Here is a 23,102-nt window from a genome sequence, read left to right as displayed (position 1 = left end):
AACCAGGGGGTATTGTCTGAACTATGCATAATTTTCCACTCAGAACACCCAGTTATGCTTTCTGCTTATTCCAAATATTTTTCTAGTTTCTTATATTGATGTGCAACAGGTTCATGGAGCTTAATAAATTTATATATATTTTTAGTTGAGAAAGCAAAAGATAGAGAGACAGAGGGAGAGGGAGAGAGCTATGTCACCTGCTGGTTCAGTTCCCAATAACCAGGGCTGAGCACATGAGAACACAATCGGGTTGTCCTACATCGGTGGCAGGGACCTGGCTCTTTGAGCCATCACCTGGGTGTGCCTTAGCTGGAAGGTGGCATTGGGAGTTGGAGCCACAAATCAAATCCAGACACAACAAATGCAACATGGGCAGGGTTAGATTTGCTGACCACCTGTGAAAAGGAAACATCAGCCCGGTTGTAAAAAAAAAAAAAAAATGTACAGTGGCTTTTATTTGGGATCCACCCTCGGGCCTTTATCCCACACCGTGGGAACGGGAACGAGGGGAAGGGAGAGAGAGAAAGAATTGGAGAGCTGCAAGGCAACAGAGGCTGGCAAGGATGTTCAGGATAGTTTTATACCTCCAACACGGAAGCTGGCACAAGCTCTGTTTAAGTCCTAATGAGGTAGGAAATGTCAGGCTAGGCTCATCATTGGCCGGCTGGAGCTGTGCTAGTTCCATGGCGTGTCTGGCTCCTGCGACCCTTTCCGGTTCCGGCCTGAGGCTGGGGTGATATGTTGAGTCTGAAGCAAGCCCAGCCCCGCTCCTGCACCGGCAGTAGCCATCAGGCAGCTCAACTGCTAGGCTCAATGCCTCATTCTTCCTTAGGAAATGAGCCCAAAATGGTGTGAGAAGTGTAGCTGGTAGAAAACCATCATTTCCACTCCCAAGACACGTTTTTATGCCACTTACTGCCTTTTATTTTATATGGCTTGTGTATGAGGTCAGATCTGCATTCTACTTAGCATTTTTTCCTGTAGTCATTCCTTTAAAAAAGATGTATTTATTTGCATTGGAAAGGAAGATTTACAGAGAAGGAGCGACAAAGATCTTCCATCCCCAAGTGCCTGCAACGACCAGAGCTAGGCTGATCTGAAGCCAGGAGGTTCTTGCAGGTCGCCCACATGGGTGCAGGGTCCCAAGGCTTTGGTCCGTCTTCCACTGCTTTCCCAGGCCACAGGCAGGGAGCTGGAAGGGAAGTGGAGCAGCCGAGACACAAACCCATATGGGATCTTGGTGCTTGCAAAGTAAGAATTTAGCCATTTTGCCATCACTCTGGGCTACTTTCTGACATTTTCCACCCTACCCCCCTTTTTTTTTGTAACAACAACAAAAGAAGCTTCAGTCTGGGCTAAGTGGCCCAATCACTGTCTCCTTGGGTAGTTTTATTCATTTTCCTGAACTCCGATGGCTGATTCCTGACCTCTTTGTTCTCTCGCACCCCTGGGACTGTCTCAAGGAAGCTCTGAATCTCTCAGTGGAAGCAACTCTGGGTGCTGCTTTTATACCTCTCCCATTTTGAGCCAGGTTTACCATATCCATTAGACTCTGTGCCTGTGGACTTTCTTCCAAATCAAAGCCAAGTTTCCAATATGGCATCCTGGCTGTTCTCTGAGCCCTCTGTCATCATCCATGATCAACAGCACAGTTCAGGTCCAGTCTGCCCGTAAGATGTCTGGGATCCTTCCACCTGGATGCCTAGGAATGCAAACTCATTATAGTAATAGAGCAAGATAATAATGAGTGGGAATAGGCTGATGAGAACCGATCCTCCCTTGTGATCCACTGTCTTTAGTAGTTTGAACTCTGAACTTGTGACAGTCCCTAGACTGAAGCAAACCAGAGTTCAGTGGTGAGATATGCCCACATTCTGCCTGTGTCCCACGGGTGAAATAAGGAACCACACGTGATTTTAGAATTCAAGTTCAAGACCTTCTTTATGTCTCTGGCCTCTCAGTGTAATTGTGTCCCTTTTTTTTTTTTTTTCATTCTTTTTTTTTTTAATTTTTATACCCAGTTAGTAATTTATTTTTTTATAATTCTTTTTTTTTCTTTTTTTAAAAATTAATTACATTGCATTATGTGATACATTTTTTTTTGCACTGGGATTCCCCCCGCCCCTCCCAAAACCCTCCCCCCACGGTGGATTGCTCCACCTTGTTGCATTTCCATAGTTCAAATTCAGTTGACATTCTTTCATTGGAGGTATTTACCAAGCATAAAGTCCAGCATCTTGTTGTCCTGGTAAGTTCAATGGTTTCTTGGTGAGACCATCTCTGGTCTGAAGGTAGAGCCGGCAGAGTATCATCCCAATCAATTAAAAGCCCCAACATAATATTTCCAACCATTTACAACATTGTGGCATTAATTGACATGGTATTGATTAACCAATATGTTAATAGGAAAATGCAGGTTCTCAGCCACAACCTGTGACTTCTTAATGGAATGAGTATGTTGAGATGGACATGTACCATCTTGGGGGGAGTTGGGATATTAAGTTTGTCATGATAATCAGATCTGTCCCAGAAGATAATTTATACTATTCCAAGGTTGCCCTCAATTCTCTTTACATATCTGCACTGCGACCCCCCCATCATTTTCATCATTAGCTGCAGACATGGCTTGTTCCTGCATGCATCCATTCAGTGGCTTTTTTCAAATGTTTCCTGTGCCTGAGGTTTGAGTGTTTTCTTGTGCTTCTTATTTTAAGATAAGATCTTCAAAAACCACAGCACAATTTCAAAACAAAACACAGACGGGGGGTTAAGACTCAGCCAAACATTTTGATTTTTACAAGTGGTCGTTAACCTAACTCCGGGACTCTTTGAAAGGTTTTCATTGGGTCTCCTGCTGGATGAAGGCTCATCTGGCTTGTAATTCCTAGCAGCACTCTCACGAACCTTTGCTTATTTGGGTCTTACTGGTGTTTCCAGTTTTGTTCTGTTGGCAGGGGAGTGGAAATGCTTTGTTAAGCATTGAAAAGTTTCTGGAGACTTTGTCCTAAAACTCGTTATGAATCAGGTGGTGCCAACCTACCAGCAAAGAATGGAACTCGCTCACATCATACAGAGTGTTTGCCGGTGGCATGAACCTCTGGCGACTTCCGTCTCTGTCTTTGGAAGTGAACTACACAGGTAGAGCATTTGTGGCTGATGTCCTGGGACTTTCAGAAAACATGGCTGGGTCCTGTGTTGTGGCACAGCCTGCAACACCGACATCCCACGTGAGCACTGGTTCAGGTGCTGGCTGTTCCATTTCTGATCCAGCTCTCTCCTCACGTGCCTGAGGAAACAGGAGAAGGTGGCCCAAAGGGGGGGGGACCTGGATGGAGTTCCTAACCCAGCCCAGGATGGTCCCAGCTGTTGTGGCCCTTTGGAGAGTGAACCAACAGATGGAAGATTTTAGTTCTCTGTAACTCTTCCTTTCAAATGAGTAGCTAACATATACGTATATTTTTAAAAAAGATTGAACTTGCTGTAGATAAGCTCTGAGAAGCTTCCAAAGGTTCTCACAGATGGAATTCTAAAGAGAATGGCAGTGTTTCAGGGATGAACATCCAGTGAGGGTTTGCATGGGCGTTGCATGGTGCTTGCTTCCTTGACATGCCTCTGGAACCATCTCCAGGTGCAGCCACAGGAGCCAGGCGACAGGAAGTTTAGGAAGGTGGCCTAGAGGGAGTGCAAGATAAGGAATAGCAGCTGCCTCTTGGTCGGCAGTGTCTGTAAGCTTTGCGACCGTCTTGGATGGAACCCTTTGCTGGAAGGAAAGGTTTTCTTCCCCTCTCTGGAATGTTCCTGAACTATTTAAAGCCTGCGATAAGGGCGGTTTATGTGCACTCATTTCCCCCTCGTTTTAGCTCAATTCCAGCTCATGTCTGCAGGTTTTCATGGGGCTAATTGGCTTTATACTGTCTTCAGTTGATAACCGTAATACAGGATTCTGCTTGTCGGACAGAAAGGAAGCGGAGAGCAGGATGGAGCGCTTATCTCAGACTCAGGGTTGACTGGAATTTTCTCTTTCCTCAGACTCCCTCTGGTCTCACAGGGAGGAGGTGGGGGAGCAGTGGTTCCATCAGATCCTCCCCATGGGTCTGGTCACAGCGCCCACACTGGTATTCTGCTCACGGTCAAGCTCATTCTCTGCCCTACTGAAATACCAGAAACAAAAGAACCCTGTTAAGGAGGTTGCGTTTGCATGCCTCAGTTTCCATTTGCTCTTTGGTTGGGAAAATACTGTCATGTTCAGGAGCTGAAGAAGTGGAGTTCAGTTTTCCTGGGTCGCCAGCATCCTACACAGAAACTAAAAAGGAGGGTGTCAAAATAGCATCCCCGGGAGCCCCCGGGAAGCTGCCAACCCTGCCCCTCGTACAGGATGGTTTCTGTGTGAAGTTCAGAGCCAACATGGGGGCTCTTGGTGCAGTAGCAGTTCCCTTCCTGAGGTTCCTGGGCCAGAGGAGATGCCAGGAGCCATTACTGAGTGGGACTCTCCTTACCTTGTGCTGTAAGTAGGGGTGGTTGTTTCTTGAGCTTCTTCATCTACAGAAAGCATTAGATTCTTACAAGAAAAATTGCACAAGTGGTCTCCCACGAGGGTACAGGGTCCCAAGGCTTTGGGTCGTCCTCGACTGCTTTCCCAGGCCACAAGCAGGGAGCTGGATGGAAAGCAGGGCTGCTGGGACTAGGACTGGCACCCATACGGGATTCCGGCACGTGCAAGGCAAGGACTTTAGCCACTAGATTACCATGTAGGACTTGAATGGTTGGTTCCATTTTAAACATAAGGAAAAACAGCACCAAGACAAAGTGTAATTTACCTGGAGCCACATGACATGACATTGAGTCCCACTTTTTCTTTCTACTCACCAAGCTGCCCAACAAGTGGGTGTCTGGTTTCAGGGCGTTGACATTGATGCTGACTTGTGAATTCTACCTGCTGGGTAGAACTCAGTTCCTACTGACATCTGTGGAGTACACTACATCCAAGTCCCAGTCATTACTCTCTGTTGAGTTCCCACTCAAGTTGTTCCAACGTGCTAGCTAACTACTGGCTGTAGGAAGAGGTGGGGTGGGTATGGCCGTGGCAGACACAGTAACTGTCTTGGTCATTTTTAGTACATAGGACCTGGTAAGCCCTGAAACACCAACCCACTAATTTTTGTAAAAAATTTATTTATTTATTTATTTATTTATTTATTTATTACTTGAAAGAGAGGGAGGGAGAGAATATTCCATTCCCTGGTTCATTCCCCAAATGGCTACACTAGCCAGAGCAGAGCTGGTGTAAAGCTGGGAGCTTCTTTCAGCTCTCCCACGCGGGGTGCAGGAACCCCCAGCCTTTGGCTACTCTCTGCTGCTTTCTCAGGCCATAAGCAGGGAGCTGGATAGGAAGTGGAGCAATTGGAACTAGAATTGGTAGCCATATGGGATGCCAGGATTGCTGGTAGGGGATTAACCTGTAAACCATTACGCAGGTGCCCACCATCCATTTGAACATGCAAGGAAACAGACCAGTACTCTTGAGTATGTGATCCAGGGCAGGGCAGCCACTAGAACTCAGGGCTTCCTGTGACCCAGTGTCCACTTTGCCTTGGTGCTGAGCCCCCCATTCCTTGGCCCTTTGTTTCCTCCTTGCTTCCGTGTGTGTGTGTGTGTGTGTGTGTGTGTGTGTGTGTGTGTGTGTGCTGTGTCTCCTAGGGTTTGGGGAAGGCAGAGAGAGATCAGAAGGCACAGACAAAGCACCTGCCCCAGACATGCCTCCTGAGGCTTGGGAAGCAACTCCCTGTGGGGCTGGGGCTTGCCCGAAGCAGTGTGTTGCAGAGCAGGAAGCCAGCCAGAACGTGACCCCCGTGGTGCAGATCTGTGGATCTGTGCCAACAGAGAGGGGACTCTGTTGCCCTGCTCCCTTCTCTCCGCCCTGCCCCTGTTCATTTACTTTCTAAAAAGTCTGCTTTCCTACTTCTTCCTAATGATTTTTTTTTCTCTCCAGGAAACAGATCGCTCTGATTCACATGATTTGTGTCCCAGTACATAGTGAGGCCCCAGTGAACAGGCGCAACCCCCCGGAGAGATGGGACACAAAAGGCTATTAGCTTTTAATTGAAACCCTCTTGCCGCCCCCTCTCCTCCCCTGCACCCACAGCCCCTTCCAAGAACTGGGACTTGTTGGCCTTTGTGAAGCACTCCCCTCCTTCCCCACCCCATACCTCAAGGATTTGGCCCCAAAATGAAAGGGGTCCTGAGTTGACCCGGAGCGGGGGAGATGCTCTTTTGTGTCCCCCCCTCCTCCTCTTGTGTGTTCAGCGGCTTTTCATTTGCTGAGCTGTATTGAAATTCTAGGACAATGCCCAGTCAAATCCTTGTGGTGGGGTTTGGAGCAGGGGGTGGAGAAAAAAAAGGAAAGGGGTTGGAGGAGAAGGAGGAGGGCAGAGGAGTCTTTCTTCTTTCTTCTTTCCTATGTTTAGAGAAAGAAGGGGGCGGAGCCTAGTAAACTTTTTAATGTATTATGACATCACTTCCGGCAACCAGGCCGACTTGACCTGGAGAAGTGGGGACTGTTTATGGTATCACTTGAAATGATTTTAAGCCCTCCTCATGGGAAACTTTGATGTGTCTCCCCCAAAGGGAGGTAGTTATTTACAGAGAAGTGGCGCTTGGAGGGGACTGGGGGAGCTTAGAGGCTTCCCCTGGAAGAGGGAAGGGAGCTGGGAGATAAGGAAGCTGAGCTGATAACCTCTTCCTCCCCTCCCCTCAAGGGCACCTCGCTGAAACCTCTTGGGAGAAAGCTGCTTTTAAGATGAAACTGCCCTGGAGCTAAAACTTGGGATTCGGTTTCGGACTCTGTTCTGGCCTTCTCCCCCTCTGGCTCTTAGGGCTCCTGGGAAACTTTTACTGGTAGGAAGGGAAAGGAAAAGGCGAAAGGAGGGGCTGATCTGGCCCTTGTTCTGCAGCTTCCTTGAGAAAGCAGGACGCCTCGAGGCAGGAAGGGAGCAAGGAGTTTTGCTGGGAGCAGGACAGGCCTTCAGACAAGATCATAGCTTGACCCCTAGCGGTTATTACACAAAGTCCTGTGGTCATCTTTGGAACTTCTTGAATAGGTTGATCTGTCAGGCGGGAGGAATGTCTGGCCCCACAAAAAAATCATTTGGTCTGGCCCTGCTAAAGCAACCACAGGCGGGACTTGAAATTCAATAAATCCATATAGCACGTTAAATTTCTTTTCAAGATTTATTTATTTATTTTTAAAGACAGAGCTCTACACACACACACACACACACGTCTTCCATCACTGGTTCACTCCCCAAATGGCTACAACCACCAGGGCCAGGACAGGTCCAAGCTGGGGACCTGGAATTCCGACGGGGTCTCCCACGAGAGTGGCAAGCAGGTCAAACCCTTGAGGTCATTTTCCATTGCTTTCCTTGGGAACTGGGGTGGGTTGGGCGGAGGAAGTGGAGCAGCTGGGACTCCAAGAAACCAATGCTACTATGGGATGCGGGGCTTAATTGGTTTCATCCCCATGCCAGCCCCTAGAGCAGGCTAATTTATAAGTTGATAATTGTGTTTGGCCAGTGAAGATGGTTTAGAGATCCAAAAGGCCCCTGGCAGATAAAAGGTCCCTACCCCCTGGGAGCATCAAGAGCCAGGGCAGTTCCTGGCATTTCCTCTCTGCCACCAGCATTGCACCTAATTCCTTATTGGCTAATCAGAGTCTAAGGTAAAGCCCTTGGGTCAGCTCTTGGGGGTCCCTTCCTTTGTTCCCCAGGGGGGCATTAACCTGGCCAGGATCCTAATTCAAGCTTCCCATCTTAGGTTTGTGTTTCTGTTTTTCCTCAGTAGTTGGAGAATGAAACCCCGGGGGAGGGGAGGGGAGAATCCCCCCCCACCCACGACAAGACTGCGCATGCTCCCTGCACCTCCTTTTAGTTCAAGACCCCTAAAGCAAAGAAACTAGCATGCAGGGGACTTCTGGCCAGGGACTGGAAGTGCAGGCAGCAGGTGGAGAAGGACCACGAGGATGCTTCAGGGGTCATGGGGATTCGGCCAGTGTGACCAGATACCACGTGGGGCTGATGGAGGCTGTGGAACATGATCAGCCATTGAGGGACAGCAGCTGGGGGGAGGGAGCTTTCTGAGCAAAAGTTTGGTGAAAATCCCCTGCCTGTAATACCAGCCACCCATATATGAGTGTCGGGTTCAAGTCCTGGCTGCTCCAGTACCGATCCAGCCTGCTGCTAATGTGCCTGGGAAAGCAGCAGCAGATGGCCCGAGTAGTTGGACTGCTGAACCCACCACACAGGAGACCCGGATGTGGTCCCTGCCTCCAGATGTAGGCCTGGCCTAGTCCCAGCTCTTGCAGCCACGTAGTATATAAACCAGCAAATGGAGAATGTTTTATCTCTATCATTCTGACTTTGAAATAAGTATCCACAGATCTTTAAAACATTTTTAAAAAGAAAGACGTATTTTACTTATTTGATTGGTCTGTTTCCCTGATACCTACAGAGGCGAGGTCTGGACCTGGCCAAAGCCAGGAGCCAGGAGCCTTATCCTGGTCTCCCACGTGGGTGGCAGGGGTCCATGTCCTCAGGCTGTCTTCCACAACCTACCCAGCTGTGTGAGCAGAGAGCTGAATCAGAAATGGAGCACTTACATACAGGATACTGGCATTAAAAATGACTGCTTCCCCTACTGTGCCACACAGCCTACCCCAGCAACTGAATGTAGTTTTAGAAGCAGGTTTACAGGCCCAGTGCAGTTGTGTAGTGGTTAAGGTCCTGGCCTTGGACGCACCAGCATCCCATATGGGCGCCGGTTCTAATCCCGGCAGCTCCACTTCCCATCCAGCTCCCTGCTTGTGGCCTGGGAAAGCAGTCGAGGATGGCCCAGAGCCTTGGGACCCTGTACTCGTGTGGGAGACCTGGAAGAGGTTCTTGGCTCCTGGCTTGGGATCGGCACGGCTCTGGCCGTTGTCACTTGGGGAGTGAATCATCGGACGGCAGATCTTCCTCTCTGTCCTCCTCTCTGTATATCTGACTTTGCAATAAAAATAAATAAATCTTTTTTTAAAAAAGCAGGTTTAGGTTCCCAGTAGGAACGAGCAGCAAGTAGGTGCCCAACACGTCCTTCCCTGTACCCTGCCTCATCTTGGTGAGCACCTCCAAAGCCAAGGGCTCTTGTGCAAGAATCCGTGTGGACACACCCTTGTCACTCACAGTCGGCAGCTTACGCCAGCGTTCATTTGTGCTGTTACACAGTCAGTAACATGCACCCATCCCCTGTTTCTTACAGAGTGGCTTCAGCATCCACCCCTGTGACCCTAAGATCCCGGGGTTGCTTGTTTGTCTTTTAATTCAGCTGCAGGTTTCCGTGGTGTATCAGGAACTCCGACAAACAGCCCTGTCTTCCTGCTCCCTGTTCTTGAGATTCTTACCAGAGCAGCTCATCAGGGAGCTGGGCTGATGGGACAGGGGAGGCGATGCCGCCCAAGGGCCGATGCCAAGTAGGAGTGGAGACCTTAATCAGAGCATCTTTTAGAAAACAACAGTTGGGGGCCAACGTGGCGGGGTCACAGGCTAAGCCTCTGCCTGCGATGCTGGTGTCTTATGTGGGCATTGGTTCAAGTCCCAGCTGCTTCACTTCTGATCCATCTCTTTGCCGGTGGCCTGGGAAAGCAGCTTGGGCGCCTGTGGGAGAAACATGTGGGGGAAGCAGAGGAACCTCTTGTTCCCGATTTCAGACCAGCCCAACTCTGGCCGTTGCTGCCCTCTGGGGAGTGAACCAGTGGTTGGAAGCTTCTCTCTGTCTGTAACTCTGCCTTTTCAAGAAAAATAAATAACATAAATCCTTTTTTTTTTTAATCAAGACTATATCTGCTAACTAAAATAGCTAAGGCTTATTGATCATCTTCCCATTTCAATCAGTAGTGTCAAAAACCATGTCAAAATCAGGATCTGGGCGGCCTCTGCCCCTCTGCTGCCTCTTTCTAAGATCTATTTATTTACTTATCTATGTCTCTGTCTATTTATTTGAAAGGCACAGTGACCGGGGGCCAGGCAGGAGAGAGAGAGAGAGAGAGAGAGAGAGAGAGAGAGAGCTAACTTACATAACTGATTTACTCCCCAGATGGCTGCAAGAGCTGCCAAAGCCAGGATCCTGGAACTGCATCTGACTTTCCGCTATGTGCATTGGGAGCCATGTACTTGGGCCATCTTCTGCTGCCTTCCCAGGTGTGTGAGCAGGAAGCTGCAACAGTGCGAGCAGCTCATACTGGAACCTGCGCTGCAGGATGGGAACCTGCTGTGCCCCGGTGTCAGTCCTTGCCTCGGGGACGTGGGACATCTTCTTGGAAAGAAGCAGCGTAGGGATTTAAGTCTTCTTTCCTTCCCCCCCTCACCCTTGAGTATCCCTTGTTGAGAGTTTTATTCACCATGTAACAAGGAAACTTGGGGAGCAGGTCAACTACTCTGTGGCTGTACACAGCTCTAGCCTTTTGTCAGAATTCCTAGAACTGGACACCAAGAATGAGTTTTACTATGTGTGAATTCAAGAATAAATGAAAAGAAAAAAGGAGAAGAAACCCTTTGTTGGAGTTGAAACACGGTTTTGCTGCAACTAAGCCAAGGAATTGTTCTGCCAGCGGAAGCCAAGAAGGGGATGGGCAAAAGGGTACCCTTGCTGTGTTCAGTATCCCTCAGCTGGGAGCAACAGTGGCCTGGCCCTCACTCACTGTGGGCCTCTTCTCAAGGTCATTAACTTCCATCATCTGTTTTGTGTCAGTGTCTGGGCATTGGTTGCATTGTAGTCAGTTAGGTCTCCCATCCATTTCCATAATCCTCTTTTGTATTGTTGGGTAATTGGTGAGTTCAAACAACAAAGTCCAGTGGCTGGACCGTGGGGAGGTTGGGGCTGTCACTCTAGGGAAAGAAGAAACAAAAGAAGCCAAGTGAATGCAACAACAGATCCTGGATAACATCCGTCTGGGGCTGCTTTCCCTTGGGTTCCCTGTCACGTCCTGCCTCTTGAGGCTTGAAGGTTTGTTTGGCATAGTCTGCCTCCAGTAGCAGCTTGTAGAACAAACCATGGGAAGTTCCCTGGAGAACGCTGAACGTCTCCAAAGCCCCAGAGAGAGGTCACAGCCTGGTGGGAGACCTGCCCAGCAGCCAGTGAGGGGCAGACTGCTGCAGGCTTGGCAGGGAGAGGGTGGGGAGAAGGCCCTGGCAGGGGTTGTCTCAGACCTAAGGTTGGAGATCCTGAGTTCTCAGATGAAATTCCACCCTCCTGATCTACCGTGCATTATGATGACAAAGGAGGATTCCAAGTAGCTGTGAAGGCATGAACCTGGAGCTCATCCTGGAACCTACAGTTGCATCTAGAGCTACATCTGGGTGGCAGTGTCCCAAGCACTTGGGCTTTCCCAGCTGCGTTAGCAGGTTGCTCAACAAAACAGGAAGCACCAGGGACTTGAGGAGGTATAGGTATGGGATGCTGTATTGTAGGTGGTGGCCTAACCCCATGGTGCCACAATGCCGGCCCCAGACTTTCTTCGGAGCCCAATATGCCCATGGGTCGTTCAGATAGCTTGTGAAGGGACCAGCCTTGTGGCACAGCAGGTTAACCTGCCACTTACAATATTGGCATCCAGGCAGGCTGTTCCACATCAAGTTGTTTTGCTTCTGATCCAGCTCCCTGCTAGTGCACCTGTGAAGCAGCAGATGATGGTGGAGTTCTAGGGTCTCTGCAGCCAACCTGGGAGACGCAAATGAAGCTCATGGGTCCTGGCTCCTGGCTCCTGGCTCCTGGCTCCTGGCTCCCACCTTCTGGCTTCAGCCTATCCCAGCTGCAGCCATTACATCCATTACATCCATTACATCCATCTGGGGAGTGAACCAATGGAAGGAAGATCTCTCCTGCTCACCATCTCTGTCTTTCCGCCTCCCAAATGAATGTTCCCCAAAGTATGAAATACTTCACAGATCCCTGAAACACATAGATTCCAAAGAGATATGGAAAATGAATATTGTGAAAAACTGCATGAATTTCATTGTGTTTGGTTCCAGTGTTATCTTAATTCCATTTTCCACACACTTTCTGCAGTGTCTTTGTGTTTAACAGTTGTTAAACGGTTAGGAGAGTGTGAGTGATGTGTGTGTGTCTGTTTAGAGCCAACCAATAGACATTCTGTTATTCGCTTTGCATCAAGTTGCATCACTTTATTTGTTATTTAAAATTTTTGATTATTTTTTTTAATTTTAAAGATTCATTAATTTTTATTGGAAAGGCAGATGTACATAGAGAAGGAGAGACAGAAAGATCTTCCATCCATTGGTTCACTCCCTAAGAAGCAGTAATGGCTGGAGCTGAGCCAATCAAAAGCCAGGAGCCAGGAGCTTCTTCCAGGTCTCCCACGTGGATACAGGGTCCCAAGGCTTTGGGCCGTGCTCAACTGCTTTCCCAGGCCACAAGCAGGGAGCTGGAAGGGAAATGGAGCAGCTGGGACATGAACTGTCACCCATATGCGATCCTTGCACATATAAGACGAGAATTTAGCCACTGAGCCATCGTGCCAGGCCCTTTTTAAAAAAAAATTTATTTATTTTTACCTGAGAGGCAGATTTAGAGAGAGAGAGAGAGAGAGAAAGAGAGATCTGAGAGACCTTCCATCTGCTGGTTCATTCCCCAAATGGTTGCAAAGGCAAGAGCTACGCCAATCTGAAGCCAGGGGCTTCTTCCAGGTCTCCCAAAGTAGAGGATTATTGTGATATGCCACTACATTTTATTTGTTCTTTACAAGACTAGGAGGGCACAGTTCTCGCTTACTTTGGGGAGAGGTACCATCAGCCGAGAGCCTGACCCTTTGGGCTGTGGCCTTGGCTGTAGGAGAGAGGCCTTCAGTTTGACAGATAGGTCTTGGTTTAGCCAACAACTTCTAGGTGCAGTCCTAACATGTTTCTGTTTCCCTCTCCCTATAGCCTCCTTGCCATACACATACACACACAACCATACACACACACACACAACCATACCCACACTTACACACACACACACAGTGTCTTCACTTAGCTACACAGGAATATCTGTGAAATGAATGACTAAAATGTGTGCTAGGTTCCAGGGTTACAGATATCACAGGATATAATGGCTTCCAATCCTGTCTGCATGGCAGAATCATCTGGAAGATTCTCTGTTGGGACCCTACCATCCAAAAGCCCTATTCAGTCTACCAGGGATGGAGCCCAAGCATTTAGTTCTTGTTAGAAAGGTGCTAAGTGGGGGCTGGTGTTGTGTCACAGTGGGTTAAGCTACTGCTTGTGATATATCAGAGTCCCCCCTGTGTTTCCACTTTAGCTCTTAGGTAATACACTCTGCTAAAGTGTCTGGGAAAGCAGTTAAAGATGGCCCAACTCCCTGGGTCCCTGTGCCCCATGTGGGTGACCTGGATGAAACTCCAGATTCAAGTTTTCTGGCTTCTGCTTGGCCTAGCCCAGCCTAGCCCAGCCCAGCCCAGCCCTGGCTGTTGTATGGAAAATATCTTTGCTCTCCAATGCTGCCTTCTCAATAAAGTAAATAAAGTACCTGGGTGGATTCTAATATGTAACCAGAGGTGACACCATAGCTTTATTGCAAATATCCTCAAAGCAGTTGAAAGCCTGAAATACCTGTTGAGACCCACCTGGTTCGGGATTCAGTTCCCTGAGGTGACAGGTGTTTCCAGGATTTATTGCACTTGTCATTCCCCAGGCACTCTTGGCAGGCTAAGCTTGCTTACCCTAACTCGGGTCTGCATGAAGAAGTGGGATCATCTTGCCCTCTGTCAGCCTCCATCCGCTGGCAGGTACCTCTGCTTGGTCAGCACCTCCTTGGCTGGTTTGTCGGAATCTCTGCTTCTGGGTTGTTCTATATTATTCTTTTCTATGGCCTTGAACTTCACAAGCATCTTTTGGTCGTAACTCAGGGAAGCATCCGTTCCTGGCCCTGTTATGAAGGGAAGAGAAAGGGGTCACGCTAGGGCACTGCATGAAGGGAGATGTTGCAATGCTTGGTAATTTTCCAGCCTGCATAGAAGGCAGCTGGTCGTGGGAGTATGTGAACCCTAGAGGTTTATTGTTTCGAAATCAGACTCGTATTTGAACAATTAGGATCAGTGGCCTTGTGATGAGGAGTGAAACGTTTGCTATGAAGATTCTGATCTATAAGAGAAGGGAAAATGCAGGTATCTCTTTACAAGAGATGGACAGCTCTGTCCACTTTCTTTTTTTAATCATATGGGGAAGAAGCAAAGGAAGTTGAGAGGGACACGATCTTGAGGAGTGGAGGTGATGTACCAGGGAAGCTGTTTCCAAGCCCCACGTGGGTTTCTCTCACCGCTTTAACCTCAGTCTCTTCTTTAGTCCAGGGAGTGTTTACAGCACCCACCTCCAAGACCCGTTCGCAAGGATCAAATCAGATAGTGCCTGTGAAAGTTTCTTTGCAAGCTCCTAAGCACTATATAATTATTAGCTGGGACTGAGAAACTGGCTTTCGTAATGAGAAGCTCAATTAACCTGCTTACTTGGAGGTTGGCCTGGGGCTGGATCTGCCAGTGCAGGGGTGGTTGGGATGGGCCCAGGTTGGGAGTTTGGGGTGGGAGGGTCTCATCCAAGAGCTCACCCTCATGTTTGCTTCTCTGAGCTTCTGTTGAGCTCGGAGTGGGATTCTGAGGATGAAGCTGGCAAGTGTGACCCAAAAAGGGGATGAAGCCAAAGGGGAGCCTGAATTCACAGGAAGTGGATTCAGAGCATCACTTTTGCTCCAGGGTGAGGATGGTACGAGAAAAACCGTGCAAGTGGGGAGAGAAGAGCTTGCGTGTTTTAAGGTGAGAGTTGGGCACACACATCCAAGACCATGATGTGTTCCACAGCTGGATGACAAAGATTATCTGCTTGACCACCGTTTAGTTGGGCTCCAGAACCTTCTCCCAGGTCCATATGTGTGCCTCGAAAAACTTAGTTTCGTTTCTATTCTATTCTATTCTATTCTATTCTATTCTATTCTATTCTATTCTATTCTATTATTTTCTGTTCTATTCTATTCTATTCTATTCTATTCTATTCTATTCTATTCTATTCTATTCTATTCCACTGAGAGAGACAGAAAGAGAGAAACACTCTCCAAGAGTTGTTCTCTAAATGCTGCAGCAGTCAGGGGCCCCATACCAGGAGCCACTAACCCACAGAGGCCGACCCTCAGGGCTGGCAGGGACCTGCTTACATGAGCCATCTCCTGCTGCCCCCAGCAGGAGGCTGGAGTTGGGACTCAGTGCCAGGAGTGAATCGTGGAGTCTCTCATGTGAGACCTGAACATCTTAACTTCTAGACCAAATGTCTGCCCCCTAAAATCCAGGTTTAACAAAGATTTGCCAAGTCAGTTTAGCAAGAAACCTTCCTTCCTCACCCTTCCCATTCAACTGTTGCTATCTGAACACCTTTGTCATCCTCCATGTTTTCCCAGGTCATGTCCGGTCACCCGGGCCTGAATTCAGCAAGAGTCCTGTTTGGTCGGTTTGGCCAGAATCCCCCTGATGGTTTCAATCCACTGACAAAATCCCTCATTTCACCCCCACTCCTTGGTTATAAAATACCAGTGGTTCAAACTGTTTCGGTTACCTCCCTAAAGCCAAACCCTCCCCATTGCTCTCCTGTGCGGTGGGACCCAATTTCTCCAGGCAGACCTCCAGGCAGAAACCACGTTTTCCTACAAACACCCTTGTTGATCAAGATGGTGTCAAAGGAAGATAACTGATAACCCCTTCCTAGTGCTGGCAAGGTGCCAGGCAGGGTACCAAGGCCAGCTCCTGAGTTCTCTTAAAAGCCCTGGGGAGAGAGCAAAGGCATTTAGCCCAGCAGTTAATATGCCCACCTCCCACACTTGAGTACCTGGTTTCAATCCCAGACTCCAGCTCCTGACTCGTTTCCTGCTAATGTGTACCCTCAGAGGCAGCAGTGATGGGGGCTCAAGTCGTTGGGTGCCTGCCACCCAGTGGAGGAGACCTAGGATTGTGTGCTCTGAGCTCCTCCTGACTTTGACCCTGCCCCACTCAAGCCATCAAAGGCATTTGGAGAATGAACTAATGGGCAGGAGCTCAAGCTCTGTTTCAAATAATAATGTTTAAAACCACCTAAAGGCCCTAGAAGGTGTTCTCATCATTCAGGAGGAGAAGCTGTGATGTGATCTTCACAGGTTAAGTGTCCTGTCCAGGTTGATGTTGTTGCCGAGAGCTGTAGCCTGATGGCCTGACTTCCACCCCTATGCTGGGTCATAGGCTTTCAAAGGACATACCCTATACTCACCCCTGCGCAACAAGCACTGAAGAACTTTGGGGATTGCAACTTGAAGGATGGTGATAACTCCCGGCCTCCTTACACTGACCTTTGTCTAGTTGCAGATAGCTTCACCTTGGGGAGTGGGGGAGGAAACTGGCTTTCTCTGACTTGCCCTGCCTTTTTTTTTTTTTTTAAGAGAAATGCCAAAGAAGTTGAGAGCTGAGACTCTTTAATCCCTGATCACATTAGCCTGACGCCCTGTCGCATGAGTCTAAGTGGTTAATGGGCACAAAGTGGGTCAATCCGGCTTTAATGTTAGCCGGCCTGGCTGCAGAAGGGAGAAGGAAGGCTTCTGGGTTGCCCAATGCCAGTGTCCCATTGAGCAAGGAAGCGAGCAGGCAAGCCAACTCTGGGTACTTGTGCTTGGTTTGTGTGATACGCACTTGATATCATTGTTTGCATAAATGTGATCTGCCCAGGAGCTGTGGGCTCAGTAGATGAAGATGGCTTGACATTTACAGAAGTAAACATTGATCAAGAATCCTATGGAAAAAAAAAAGCGTGTAAGTGATGATTCCTGTACCTAGGTGTGACCCAGTGAGAAATCACTGTCCTGGAGCAATGGCAGACATTGGAGCAAAGCTTAGCGTCCAGCGAAGGAAGGAGTGTCCTTTTGATGTGTGTACGTGAGGGCATACACATATTAGGAGGGTGCTTCAAAAAGTCTGTGGAAATTATTATTAAGAAAAAATGTGCTCGGATTTTAAAAAAAAGTTGCACCAAAGTAAGCTTGTCTTTTAATCCCATTTCAAAGTACCCTCCTCTACGTACTTTTGACCCTACTCCATTTCAACTGTATTAAGCTGCCATAATAATTATCATAGTGGGGGGAGTTGGTACTTGTTAAGTACGTACCATCTGTCTTAAGCTATTCTTTGTGGCTTTAATCTTCAGTAAGCTTCCACGAGGTAGGCATTGTCAGATCCATTTCTTACAGATGTGGAAAAGAAAGCCGGGAAAGAATAATAAGTAATTCACGTGGGCACAGCTCCTAAATGGCCGAGCTAGGATTTGAACCTGGGAAGTCTAAGCTCAGATTGTTACTAGGCTGATCTGCTTCTGGTTTACACATCAAATTTAAGTTGCACAATAACCACTGAGGAGCAGAGATGTTAAGAGGCCTACCCCCCGCTACTAGCAGAGCTAAAGAGTGACGGTTGAGTGCCAAACTCCCCCTGCCCACTGACACCCATCCTCTTAAGGGCTTCCTTCTGGACCCCTAGTCAGCCAGACCATCTCCCCAGTCGTACTTTTCAACAGTAACTTTCCTGGACATCTGCCGATGTCCCTGGTACCACGCTGGTGCTAGGAGTGTCGCAGCCAAGGCACCACTGTTGTCCCTGCCTTTGTACAGTTGTTTTTTTTTTTTTAGATCTGGTAGCTTCCTGTGATGGTAGCACGTCTGACCCTAGGTCATCCTGTCCCTCAGTCCCTCACTGTCTTATGCCCCTGAGGTATCTGTCACATCTCCTTGAACTTGAACATGTCCTTTGCTGTTCCTAGTGTGTGCCGTTCGTTCCAGCTGGGACTTCCTGGATTGCCTGCTCGATTCCTCCCACCTTGCTTGGCCGTGGTGGACTTTCTTTCTAATTCCCCCAGCCCCGGCCTGTGGATTTGCTTGAAAGTGTTCTATGCAAGAGACCTCGGCATCCACAGACGCTGAAATACTAGCACTGTCCAGCATATTTGTACAGCGATCGCAGCATAGTCGTGTCAAAATTTGTGGGATTATGTATCATAGTGCTGATTTACACAAAACTAGGTAGGCCATAGCGCTTCAACCTCCCGTGGACACAGAGAAGGATAGTTAAGCCAAAAACCGGTTTACAAGTGGCAAATGACCACCGCATTTGTATCAGCAATGAAAGATCTCTGTCTCAGAGAGGTGGTTATCTTGGAGTTATCTTGTAGTTCTAGGATTCTACTTGCATTCTACCATGTTCCTGGCGGTCAGAGGTGTAGACATTGGGAAGGGAGGACAAAGACACAACGCTTTCTGACTCCACGATGGTTTTGCTTGCTTTTTGCTCAGGGACCTGATGCCCAGGACTCTGGAGGGACAGATCACCATGGAGAAGACGCCTAGCTACTTTGTGACGCGCGAGGCGCCGGCGCGCATCTCGGCCATGTCCAGGGACACCAAGCTCATCGTGGTGGTGCGCGACCCGGTGACCAGGGCCATCTCGGACTACACGCAGACGCTGTCCAAGCGGCCCGACATCCCCAGCTTCGAGAGCCTGACGTTCAAGAACAGGAGCGCCGGCCTCATCGACACGTCGTGGAGCGCCATCCAGATTGGCATCTATGCCAAGCACCTGGAGCACTGGCTGCGCCACTTCCCGCTGCGCCAGCTGCTCTTCGTGAGCGGCGAGCGGCTCATCAGCGACCCGGCCGGCGAGCTGGGCCGCGTGCAGGACTTCCTGGGCCTCAAGCGCATCATCACGGACAAGCACTTCTACTTCAACAAGACCAAGGGCTTCCCCTGCCTCAAGAAGCCCGAGGGCAGCAGCAAGCCCCACTGCCTGGGCAAGACCAAGGGCCGGCCGCACCCCGAGATCGCGGCCGAGGCGCTGCGCAGGCTGCGCGACTTCTACCGGCCCTTCAACCTCAAGTTCTACCAGATGACTGGCCATGACTTTGGCTGGGATTGAAGGCCGACAAGGGGGAAGAGGGATCTGTGACTTAACCACGTGGCTTATGTATTGGAGAGAGATTATATATGTATGTAAAATGTACAGAAATCTATTTTATAATAATTTATTTTTAATTCATAAGCAATTAATTCACTAAGCTGCCTAGCCACACTCTTGAAGAGAGTCCACTTCCTAGTCTGTTAACATTCCAAAGCGTGTAACTCCGAGAAAGTCTGTCGTTCTATTCCTCGCGACAATGGATGGTGCTTCCGGTTCCCCTCCCCGACTCCCCCCTTGTCTAGCATATTTAAAAAGAAGAAGAAAAGCACAGCTTGAGATTTTCGTTGTTACGGGTATTCTGCCTTTGATCGCTGTTGCAGTTCTCCAGTGGCTGTCTGCTTGTCGGTGTCTGCTTCCTCTGCCTGGGTACCATGTGTGAGCCCTAAGATGCTGCTGTATCCTGAGGGTCCTCCCTCGCCACTCAGCTTCTTTGGGGAAGTGATGCTAGCAAGCCACAGGGCTGGGGACCCCACGTCTACCCAGCGCATGCTGGAAGACACTCGCTTTCCCACAGGTGTCCACATGCTGGCAGCTTCTGACAGCTGGAGGATCCTGTACCACCCTGCCTGCTGCTGCCCCCTCTCCTGGGCCTACTCATCAGGTGACCGTGTCTGCAGATGTCAGCCCCCACCCCCACCCCCTTTCTCCCGTCGTGTGTGTGTGTGTATGTGTGTGTGTGTGTGTGAGAGAGAGAGAGAGAGAGAGAGAGATGCTTGGATGCTGCTTTAGCAATAAAGACATTCTCTGCTCATTCGCATGAAACCACGCTGCCCTCCTTCCTGTTCCTTTTTCAGGGCAGCCTGTTCTGCTTTGAAACACCAAAGAATCGCCCATGGGCCCGCAGAAGCCATCAGCATAAACCCAGGGCCCTGGGTGTGTCCAGACCCTGGGGTGGTCAGCTGCATCTCACCGCCATCAGTGTCTCCTAGACAGGTGGCTGCTAAGTCCAGGGTGAGCCAGTGTGGAGCAATGATCCCCCAGGAAATGAGAAGGCGGGCCCAAGTGTGACAGGTGACCTGGCAAGGGAAGGGTCACCCTGGCAGTGCCTCCCGCCTCCCCAGAACACCCAGCTCATCTCAGAATGACAACACGGTCCGCAGCTGATAGCCAGACAGCCAGAGCCAAGGGCTGACTCTTCAAAGACTTGCTGGACAGCTGGCTCTGTGTTGCCTGTGGTGCTGTGGAAGGCTGTCCGCTGTTGTAGCCAGGCCTTTGCAGAAAGGAGGGTTGCTGGCATTGCTACTGCTACGCACAAGGTCCACCCCACGCCATCTCTGCTGAGAGCAGTTTGGGATTTCACTGGCTACCAGTTGGCAGTCGGGTTATATTGCAGTTCATCCTTCATGCTCTAAGAACGAACGTTTCTACCACAAAGACACTGTGTAACCTTTTCTTTCAACAGGAAATATATGTGGAGACCCATGAACATGTATTATAAAAACCATCAGGATTTCGGTGTCTACGAAGGATGCTTGCATGTTGTGTATGTCCCTGGCATGGTAGCAAGTAGGGAAAGAGGAAATGCAATCTATCTTTGGAAGCTGATGAGCGATGTCACTGGCCTTAAATGCTACTCTCTGTCATCTGTCCTTTTAGCTGCTGGAAGTTGGAGCCCAGCTTGAGCTCGCTTAGGCTGTGTTAGCAGAGCTCTTGTAGATTCTCTTTGGGAGGAAGGCCACTGGAAGCCCTGTGCATTCCTCAGATGTTAGGTCCATTTTATAGCATTTTTTAAACATTATTACCATTATTATTTTGCTGTCTCAAGTTCTTTCATCTGCACTTAGGGGAGCACTGTCCACATAGCTTGGGTCTGCCCTCTTGCTAGTTGGGTGTGAAAAGCACCTGCCCCAAGATGTTTAGGGGGTTAGGATTGTTTTTCCCCCTGTCATGTGGGAGGCTCATTAGAAATCAAACTGAAAACTCATCTCAGTGACGGCACAGCTTTGCCTGAAGGCAAAGGCAGTATGTAGTTCCACCTGCCTGCTTTCTGGCCACTACCCTGGTCAGACACAGCTTGAGATTCTGAACAGCGGCTCGGAGAAGACTCACCAAGTGATAGGAAGCTATAGGAAAGCTTTGCTTCACTCCTGTCGGCTCATGCCTGCCTCCTAAGCTCAACAAAGTTTGATGAAGCAGTGTATCCCTTGGCCTTAAAACCAAAATAAGAAGTTTTCCCCTAGAATGAGGGTCCTCTAGTGCTGAACACTGAGGTAGGTCAGGATGCTAGACAGGTCAAGTTCTCAGATGCAAACATGCTGAGCGTTAGAACTGCTGACACACAGCCAGTTTGTCCTCTGGAAGACAAAACAGCTAGCAGTTCTAAGCGGGCTGGGGGTTTTGTAGCTCCTGACTGATTCAGGTGGGTGCGGCTTCTGGAAGACGCTGACCCACTCTGCCACCACTCCTCCAAGTCATGTGATTGTTAGTCCAGAACCCTCGTGTCTCCCCCTGAGAAGTTAGGCAAGGTGGAGAACTAAGCCTGGGGTTGCTTCCTGTTCTAGAAGTCTGGTCGGTGCCTGAACTTCTCTTTTCAGCTGCTAGAAGAGAAGCATTATTTTGTGTTTTGGCAATTGGTGCTAGTAGCCTGTGTTTCAGGTCCTCTCCCCACACAGTTTATAGGAAATGCTCCGGCATTCTGTGGAGAGCTGATTCTGCCTCGTATTGTCCCTCATTCTGTTTCTTTTATTTTAAAAAGATTAACAAACAAGTGTTCCATCAACTTCCTTTGACGTGTCTGTACAGAAGTCCGCTAACTTCGTAGGGGAGACCCAGAAAGGTATGCTAGATAAAGCGATTGGAATAAATCCTAGATTGGACGGTGGAGGAGAACAAATCTTAGAGGTTTTTCTCTTGGGGAGTCATTTGGGGAGATCAACAGTGCAGAACTTTGGATCCTGCCAGGGATTTTTTTTTCCAATAAGAAAAGCTAATGGAAGGTTCCAGTCATGTAGAAGCACTTGGTATGGATGTATCTCAGATGCTGACCCACGAGGCCATGCCATGGTTTTTCCAGCTAATTGGGAAGAATGATCATCACAGCATAGAAGGTGTGGTTAGACGCCCCCCACTTTTGTAACATTAATTTATAACTGAGTTTCGTTCAGCCCCATAATGTAAAGTACTGTGCAAATTCTAGCAGTATGTCTTCTATAACCCGGATGTTAGAATAGCCAGTATGTACAAAAAAATTTCAAATATTTTGTCCTATGTATAACAAATTAATTTTACACAGAGAAAGATGTTTCCTACAAAATGGAATTATGGTAATTCATACTATTTCTTTGTATGAACAAATAAAATATATTTTACCAACTGGTGGGCCCTACTGTGTTTTCCTTTTGCTTGCTGATGAACTGGTTACATACATGTGTCATACATGTCCCGGTCATTATGAGGCATGTGGGATCTTTTCTATTTTAGACAGTCCAACTAGTATTTAGGCTGGATTAAAAAAAACATGCATTGATTTGAAAGGCAGGCAGGCAGACAGGCAGATGTAGAGAATTCTGGGTACATCACGGCCGTTGTGGGCTGGAGCCTTTATTCCAAGTTCAGACAGACACATGCAGACAACGAGTGGTCGCATGGCAGGTGCAGTGTGGGTACAGCAGTGCTGGCTGGGTGGATTTGGACAACAGTGGTGTCCCTGTCTGCCACTGGCAATGTCCAGCTAGGTGGAGATCCTGGTCTGACCCACAGGCAGCCAGGGCTGCAGAACTTTACTTAGACCTGTCCCTTCTGACCCAGCGCTCCACCTGGACCATGATGATCTGTGACTGCAACCATGTGCTCCACCCTCTTATGTTACTTGATTTTAAAAGGGAACCTACTGAGGACAGTGCCATGCTGTAACAGGCCAAGCTTCTGCCTTTGGCACCGGCATTGCTTATGGGCAACTCGTTTGAGTCCTGGCTACTTCATTTTTGACCCAGATCCCTGCTTGTGGCCTGGGAAAGCAATTGAGGATGGCCTAAGTCCTTGGGCCCTTGCACCCATGTGGGAGACCCAGAAGAAACTCCTGGTTCCTGATTTTGGGCCAACTCAGTTC

At 48.8% G+C, this 23,102-nt stretch overlaps 1 protein-coding gene across 3 annotated transcripts in view; it reads left to right on the top strand.

Annotated features, from left to right (window-relative positions):
- Nucleotides 1-19,586, top strand: part of LOC101536534 (heparan sulfate glucosamine 3-O-sulfotransferase 3B1) — a 40,929-nt gene extending 21,343 nt beyond the window's left edge. For 2 of the 3 annotated variants that reach the window (XM_004594725.2, XM_058676592.1), the window contains exon 2: nucleotides 18,394-19,586. In XM_004594725.2, the coding sequence (XP_004594782.2) occupies nucleotides 18,394-19,012 (619 nt within the window). In that variant the 3' untranslated portion in view covers nucleotides 19,013-19,586. Of the gene's footprint in view, nucleotides 1-18,108; nucleotides 18,124-18,393 lie in introns of those variants that run through there. The other variant, XM_058676593.1, reaches the window with a different exon arrangement.
- Nucleotides 19,587-23,102: the final 3,516 nt, after the last annotated feature.

The sequence above is a fragment of the Ochotona princeps genome, chromosome 17 (genome assembly GCF_030435755.1).
Source record: "Ochotona princeps isolate mOchPri1 chromosome 17, mOchPri1.hap1, whole genome shotgun sequence".
NCBI lineage: Eukaryota > Metazoa > Chordata > Mammalia > Lagomorpha > Ochotonidae > Ochotona > Ochotona princeps.
This window is presented reverse-complemented; position numbering and strand designations above follow the sequence as displayed.